This window comes from Neopelma chrysocephalum, unplaced genomic scaffold (assembly GCF_003984885.1).
Source record: "Neopelma chrysocephalum unplaced genomic scaffold, ASM398488v2 Primary Assembly neopelma1_77, whole genome shotgun sequence".
In the NCBI taxonomy this organism is placed as follows: Eukaryota; Metazoa; Chordata; class Aves; order Passeriformes; family Pipridae; genus Neopelma; species Neopelma chrysocephalum.
The window spans coordinates 4,700,560-4,708,909 of NW_020897738.1; the positions used below are offsets into that span (position 1 = coordinate 4,700,560).

At 40.0% G+C, this 8,350-nt stretch overlaps 1 protein-coding gene across 5 annotated transcripts in view; it reads left to right on the forward strand.

The window, feature by feature from the left end:
* TMEM132B (transmembrane protein 132B) overlaps window positions 1–6,420 on the forward strand; it is a 227,175-nt gene extending 220,755 nt beyond the window's left edge. For all 5 annotated transcript variants that reach the window (XM_027689456.1, XM_027689453.1, XM_027689452.1 and 2 more), the window contains one exon: window positions 697–6,420. In XM_027689456.1, coding sequence (XP_027545257.1) covers window positions 697–1,851 — 1,155 coding nt within the window. In that variant the 3' untranslated portion in view covers window positions 1,852–6,420. The remainder of the gene's footprint in view (window positions 1–696) is intronic.
* Window positions 6,421–8,350: the final 1,930 nt, after the last annotated feature.

Below are 8,350 nucleotides of genomic sequence, written 5' to 3' on the forward strand. Positions count from 1 at the left end.
AAAGTATAACTGTATTTTTTTTCACTAGTAATTTGTGGTGGGAAGACAAATTGTTTTGATCAAAACATCCTTGAAAATTGTGGTTTTGTGAGTTTCTGTTGTTCCCAGAAAAGACTACAATCACTTTTGCATAGTTCACATCTTGTATATTTGAAAGCATGACAAAAAGTATAAAGTATTGTATTGAGATGTGTTCTTAACCTCATTTGTTTGATGGGCTGGATGGGATCACTGGTCTCACATAACAGCTCTGTGTGTTGTATTCCACATGGCACTGGAACTGCAGCATTAGAGAAATTCCCCATTACAGGTCCTTTATGAAATTAATTAACCGGGACATTGGAAATATGATTATTTTCATCACGAGGTCCTGACATTCAAAAGAGACTCTCACTTCAGACTGAAAAAAAGAATTGTCAATTTTCTTTGTCAGCACCTTATATTAAATTTAGATGACTGTTTCTTTGGTAATTCCTGAAGATGAGATAAATGCCTCAGTGGTCTAGAGAGCACAAATCTGCAAAAAAAATGAGAAGCGCTGCAGACATTTTCATTTTCTTCTAAAAAAACTGAAATAACAAAAAATCCCAAAGTTAAACTCTGTGTTTATTTTGGCAGTGCCAAACAGACTTAGACAACTGAGCGTCTGATATGTTCTCTCTCTCACATTTTTTTCCTCATCCTCTTTTCCTCCAGGAAGCCATAGTCAGTGCTTGGATTTTGTTCAGTGATGGGTCAGTGACACCATTAGATATCTATGACTCCAAGGACTTCTCCATCACCATCACTTCTCTGGATGAGATGGTTGTGTCTTCACACCAAAACCTTCAGTCCAACTGGCCTGTCGTGGTGGCGGAAGGGGACGGGCAAGGACCTCTGATTAAAATTGAAATGGTCATCAGTGAGCCCTGCCAGAAGACTAAGAGGAAGAGCATTCTGGCTGTTGGGAAGGGAAATGTCAAAGTGAAGTTTGGTCAAAAAGATTCTGACCAAAAAGGAGGCACTAATGACATCGATGATGTGGAGAGGGATTTTAAAAGCCATGCAAGCAATTCTATAGAGAAAGCTGCAGAACAAGATAGGACAGCACAAGAATGGTCCAAAAACCACGAGGACATGTTCAGTCATGAGGACAATGCAAACAAAAGCACAACTTTCATGTCTCCCATTGATCAGGAGTCCCTGGAGGATGGGCAGCTCCAAAATAACCCAACTGCCTTCACAGGTTTCCCTACACAAGTAGAAATACCAGGAGAAAACAATCCCAGTGATCTGTCATTGACTTCAAGAGGATTAACAGATTTGGAGATTGGCATGTACGCACTGCTGTGTGTTTTCTGCTTAGCAATCTTGGTCTTTTTGATTAACTGTGTGGCATTTGCTTGGAAGTACAGGCATAAAAGGTTTGCTGTGAGTGAGCAAGGCAACATCCCCCATTCCCATGACTGGGTCTGGCTCGGAAATGAGGTTGAACTGCTGGAAAACCCAGTGGACATTTCACTCCCGTCAGAGGAGTGCACTACCATGATTGACAGAGGAATGCAGTTTGAAGAAAGCAACTTCCTCCTTAATGGGAGTTCTCAGAAGACTCTTCATAATCATATCCTCAGATCTTCTGAGTACCTTTGTGAAAAAGAAGTTAAAAGTGAACCTATAAATCCTTCTGGGCCAAAGCAGAAGAGAGTAAAGTTCACTTCATATACAACAATACTGCCGGAGGATGGAGGCCCCTACACCAACTCAATTCTATTTGACAGTGATGATAATATTAAATGGGTATGCCAAGATATGAATCTTGGTGATTCCAAGGAACTTAGGGACTATATGGAAAGACTGCAAGACAATATGTAAAACTACTTTCTTATGTTTGTAATCACCTTTATGCCTTCTGTTTATGGATGGTGGAGCAGTCAGACCAGTCAGCAATAGGAACAAGACAGTCCGACCTTGGAGTTACTGAGATGATAACCTGATATCAGTGAGCAGGTACAAGAGGCTGGCTGAGTTAATCCTGTTTCACCACAAACCAGGATGTGCCCCTAAAACAGCTACCTGTAGGTGTTGGAGGTGTCCCACACGATGGCTGTTTTTGTATACTGCCTGGTACTAGCAAAACGCTAATACAACTACGCTCAGACTCAGAGGAGACTTCATTTGTTTGTCATCTCTCATGGTAAATGGTAAATCGGAAAAGAAAGGGATATTTGTTGGCATTGATTTTTTCTAGTCGTCGTCCTTTGTAAAGCACAGTGGACATTTCTTGCTTACAGCCTGAAACGAGGCTTACAGAAAAAGGGATTGGAATGAATCTAATTTTATTGCCTATGTGCAATGCAGCCAAGAAGTCTTATTATTTTTTACAGATATAAACCTCCCCCTGGGGTTAATTTCATCTTCTATTGTTTATGAATTTCATTTGACTTAGGGAACATTAAATATTTTCTTTGAAGGGGTTTGTTTTCTTTTTTGTTGTACCAAAGTGTAGTACAGTAATATTTATAATGATTTGAGTTTTCTATTCATCTGCATCAGCCCCTAGAGATACCTCCTTCATCACTGATTATCTTTCTCCTTTCCATATGGGTATATGGGTCGTTAGTATTTGAAATATAGAAAGGTATTAGAACTCTTACTGGGAAAGGGTTGTATCTTCTTACAGGGAACTGTAAATATAATAATAAACCCTGGAAAATAAAAATCAAGGAGTAGCCCTGGGTTCACTTTTGTCATTGCTAATATGAAAAAGTAACCTGCAACAAAACAGCACATACTTCAAAGGGAAATGCTTTGCTGAAACAGCAGCTTGGTTGACAATACACGTTATTATCTGAATGAGAAAGTCAAATGTGGTATTGAAATGCATGGAATAGGAAGGAAGCTTCCTAGAAAATAAGCAAAGCTTGGATCCACTGTTACTCTGCACTAGTTAATACACTGGTGGTAGAGATTAGCAGGACAGAGAAGTTCATGCTCAACAGCTAATGCCCCAGACCCTGTCTAAAACATCTCTGGCCATAAAGCCATTAAAGAACAAAACTTTACACCGTGTTTCATTAAAAGCAAAGAAAGAAAGAGAAGACACACTGGGCACGTTGGGACTGTAGTCACACAAGTGACTTAGCAATTTTAACAAGGGAAACATGCCAGAGATTCAGAGTTACCACTTCATATGCATTATACGTATTTTTTTACTGAAAGGGCGACTGAAATATGCTGAAAGTTACAGTTAGGGAAAAAACTAATCTACAGAATAATTAAAAAAACCAATAAAGCACATGTTCTTGTGACGGGTCATGTGCAATAAACACAAGATCCAAATTACAACTGCCTTCCCTACTATAGTTCCCACCTATAGATCAAAGCAGGATTTGAATTTATAATTCAGTCATAATATTAGAACAAACAGACAACTTAACTATGGGAAACTCTGCACTTGGATCATAAACTGGAAACATGTTTAAGGTAACTACTGGAAAAGACAAGAATTTTAACATTGAGACTAGAGAGTGAGGACACCAGGCTTATATAAGTGATTAGAGACTTATGTTTGCTGGCACTGAACTGCATAGGGAGGGGATGGCATCTGTTATAATCTAATTTTAAGGAAAGAAAATAATAGAGCACAGATATGCTTCTGTTTCATAAGGGATGCGTCAAATGAAGTCTTGGGTTGTTTAACAAATGTTCTCTTCCCTTTAAATCCTCCAGACCTCATAAAGGAAATATGAATTCCTACAATGACCCTTATGACTAATAACATAAAAATCCCCTTTTAGAAGTTAACTTCTCTTCCCAACATTTTACTTTTGTGTTTGGCCCAACCGTGGGGCAGGACTGAAAAAATCATTTACTATTGTTTGCACAATATAGTATAAATTGACCACAACTAAATTTAGTCTGAAAATCAGAGGAACCAGCTTGCTGATGGTAGCTGCAGAGGGCAAACAGCACAGCTATTTCCTGACTGCATATCCCTCAGGTTAGCAGTGATCTCCCAGCAGTGTACAGGGCTGCCTGACCTGTTTCTGCTCTGCAGCCTCTGTTCTGCTGAGGGCACCAACAGCTGCTGAACCCAGTCCCTGCTCGGTGCCACAGAAGTTCACTGAGTGCCAAGGGACTCACAGGTGTCCTTGGCTGCTCCTCTGACTCAGCCACAGGTAGCAGAAGTCAACAACTTTACTTGTTCAGAAAATTTCCCTTCCAGAGCTATGGCTCGAAAGACAGAGGATCCCCAAGTCTGGGTTTTCTCCGCTGTCACATTGGGGTGTCCCCGAGGTCTAATCCCTGGTGGTCCATGGTGCCTGCACGTGGCTCTGCATTCAGGCTGCACCCTGGCAGAAGGACAAAGGCCAGACCCACGTGCAGTGTGGGCATTGCTGGAAGCCACCAAAGGACACCTCAGGCCTTTTCAGCATTTACTTACCACAGGCTCACAAACCCTCGTGCTCCCGGTGTCTGACTGAGCACGTCCCTAAAGCACAGTGTGGGGCAGGACGTGACAGGTAACTGGGCTCTGTGTTCTGTTTGCATTGAGTGCTGAAGTCCTAGTTCAGTACAGCATCTGTCAGCAGGGTTGGGAAGTTCTTCAGGGAAGTTCTTGGGTGGCTCAGGGGCTGAATTCAGGGTGTTTTTGGAGACTTTTTGCAGACATGGGTATCATACTATCCCAAAGTTAAATGACAATTACAACCCATCAGAAAGGAGTACAGCCACTACTGGTGATCAGTTAAACAATAGAATTGGATAGAGCTGTCCAGGAAAAGACCCATCCCCAAATCTTAAAAAGAAATCTGCAGGTTCATAAACCTCTCTTTTTCTTTTTATGTCACGTTGTTACATGAAAGTTCTTACACAGAAAAATGGCAATACTAAAAAAGAAAACAAGTGGGAAGAGAGAATTCTATTCTCAGTAAAACTGGTATAACATCAATGAAGTGGAGTTATTTTGGATTTATCCTGGCTTGAGCGCTTATGCTACATCTCAAGAAATCAAAAGCAAAAGAATTTATATGAATATATTTGATGCAAAATAGTTCTGAGTTGATCAGTTCTTTTTTAAATTAAATATCTCAAATTTTAATTTCAAAATGATGGCATACTTTTAGCAAATTTAATTTTAAATTACTTTAAAACCCCCACAATTTTCCCATTCACATAAATATTTTTCAATTACATTGTTAAATAAAATATTTTATTCATGGAGTATCTAATATTCCACTTTGCTGTTAAATGAACAGCATTTACACATTGATAAAAGAGTCTCTGCTTTTGAGAGAACAAAGCAGTGGTAGCCAAATGATCAAAAGGCACAAAAATGTATGCATTTACGTATGCATGCAGGAAAGTAGAATTGTCTAAAAAATAGAAACTATACTGTCAGTAAACTAGAATTATGCTTCAGTTGGTGCCTAGGAAAGCAATACTTGTAATTTAATACCAAACAAACATCTTATCTTACTTATGGCACGTATAAAGAAGACTGTGAATGACTTTCCTTGCCTGCTCTCAAGGAAAGACAGTGTGTAGTATGAATATATATACCAGGAGACATCCAGGACCAGTCCTGGAAGCAATGGATTAATGGAATATGAGGAGTTTGCAAACGTTAAAAATAAAGCTGATGCCAGACCCTCAACTCCTGCAGTCAGAGCTGAGTGACACGGGGCAGCTGGACCCTGGCATGCAGAGAACAGAGAAGCAAGAGCTGGCAGTTCTCATTTGTGCAGAACTTTTCCTTTCCTTTGACCATCACACCCAGCCCAGCTCCTTGGGGCTTTGTCTGCGCCTTCCTTCTCATTGAAGTAAGAACTTAGGAACCACTGCCCTGCTCTCCTCTTGCTGTAGAACACACAGATTGTTGTTTTGAGCTGCTGTTTCTTAATTCATATTGGGGAATGTACAAGAAGATCTTACAGCCATACGACACAGTACAAAGAGTCCATTATACAATGGGAAAAAAACCTTGTATTTCAAGGTAGAAAACCCTATGAATGAAATACCAATTTTTCATAGCGGATATGCTCTTTTATGAAGTATAAATCATGTGCACTACATTGAAATACACTATAGTGTATTGTGAAATGCATACATTAATTGCTGAATCTATAACACTGAATATGTATATACATCACACCTGAGATATTTATACAATATAATAAGTCTTAGATGTATAACATAATGAATTCTGTACAAAATAAACAGTAAGTTAAGACAATGAAAGACAATTTTTATATCTGTGTAATTTGTATGCTCTTTAACTTATTCAAGCTTCAGTTTTCATCTTTAAATGTGCCCTGTAAAAAAAATACTTACTTTCCATAGGCAGATGTCTGAAATAAAGACTTCAGTCTTCAGAAAAGAAGCAAATGAAAGACTGAAAGAACCGGATTTTGCTGGAGAAATAAACATCATGTTCATGTGGTTTTTTTTTTAAAAAACTGACTAAACCATTTTGTGTTTATACTGGTCAGGGTGATCTGCTGGTTGGGTTGAGGGTGATGTGCCCCTGTCAGGTGAACAGTAAAGCAGCAGAATCACCAGTGTGGATTGCCCCTGTGACTCCTTGCTCAAAGCAACACAAATGACTGGATTACACAGCCCAAGGGTTTGACCCCAAGTTCCCTACAAAGGGTGCTCCAGCCCTGTTGCTGAGGTGAGTGATCCTTTCCCAGCACCAAATGTGAAGAGCAGATGAAGATACTAAATGACAGTGTCTTGCAAAGGACAGTAGAACACATTTGGATTTACAGGAAAGGGTAACAAACTAATTCTGTCCCTTTAGCTCTCCAGTGTGAATCATCACAGCTCAGATATTTGATTCAGTCTTCTGAATGTTCTCATTAGAACCAAAGAGACTCAAAATTATTAAGTGACCACTGACCTCATCATAAGAGCAGCAGCAAAGTAGCTTGCTAATGCTAAAAAAGGAAATTTGAGCCTCAGTTTTTAGCTTTTGCTCAGGGTCTTGGAGATGGTGGCAGAGCCAGAAACACAGACCCCCCCTGAAACCTCACAGGGTAATTGGGACTCCTGCAGCCAGCGCAGCACTGGACATCAGTACTCAGGAGGTACCTCCATCATCCTTTTCCTGCTTTCAACTGGACCACGTTTGAGATGTGGCTGTAGAAACTCACTGCAAAGGTAGGGGCTGCCTTTGTACTAATGGGAGCAATTCAACATCACCTGAATGATTCACTGATCACTGTTGTAATTTCCAGTGCATTGAAATGTGTTTTTATATAAAGTCAATTGGACGAATGGATTGAAAAATGTGATTTAGGAAGTTCCTCAGAGAACCTAAACTTTAACGTGCTTCAGGCACAAATTCCAGTTGGTCACCACTTAGTATTCTCAAGAGTAAGATAAGAAATGTTTTTTGTAAATGACACTTTTTTCTTTTTGTGCTGGCAGTTCTGGTTGGCCGCTGTTTGACCATTGCTATGACATCCTTCCCCTTAGCAGCATCTTACTAAAGAGATGCCAGTGGCTCCTTTCACACTGCAGTGCTCTACTCAGTATAACTAAAGGTATCAGACTATGGGATTTTACAGAAAAATAGTCTTCATGGTTATATTTAAACACACAGACACACACACACACACTGAACTGTTCAAAACACCTGCCATAGGAGTAAATTTTAACTGTCAACGTGTGTGTGCTGTGAAACCAAAAATAATTACCTGCATTCATTTGGGAAAGAAACGGACCGATAAATACAACTGGGTTTTTTCTTCCAAAAAAAGGGAGCCCTCAGAATTTGGCAGGCAAGAGGCCTGCATAGTGGCATTTGTCACAAATTAAATAGGCCAAATCCTGAAGGCTGTCTCAGTTGAACTCCCACTGGTCTTGTTAGGAACTGGACTGAGATGGGACCAGAGACAGACAATTACAGTCAGCCTGAGAGCTTGGACATGTTACACCAAACTGGACCCTGCTGCTTCCAATCAGCAGCACCTCCAGCTGGTACCAAACAGCCAGTGATGGTGTTCAGAGCTTGTGTAACTGGTGGCACATTGCATTCTGTAGGATTCATGAGGCTGAAGAGATTCTAGGCAGTGAAAATGGAGCCAGTGTGCAAAAGTAGCGATTCTGAGCCCTCCCAATACTGTCCTTACAGCAAAACTTTGTATTCCTTTTATTTCCTTTTTCTATTCCAGTGATCCATGTGGCCAATTTCTGCAAAAGTTTGGTTACTGAGGGAATAAAATTGATCTGTCTTATTGAAAGTGGCAGCTGGTATAAGAAATTAAAGCAAAGTGGATGATGTTTTGAGACCTGTTCTGAGACTCTTAAAATGTATCATAGTGTTACTTGCTTCCAAAAACATATGTATCAACATAAGGATTTATAA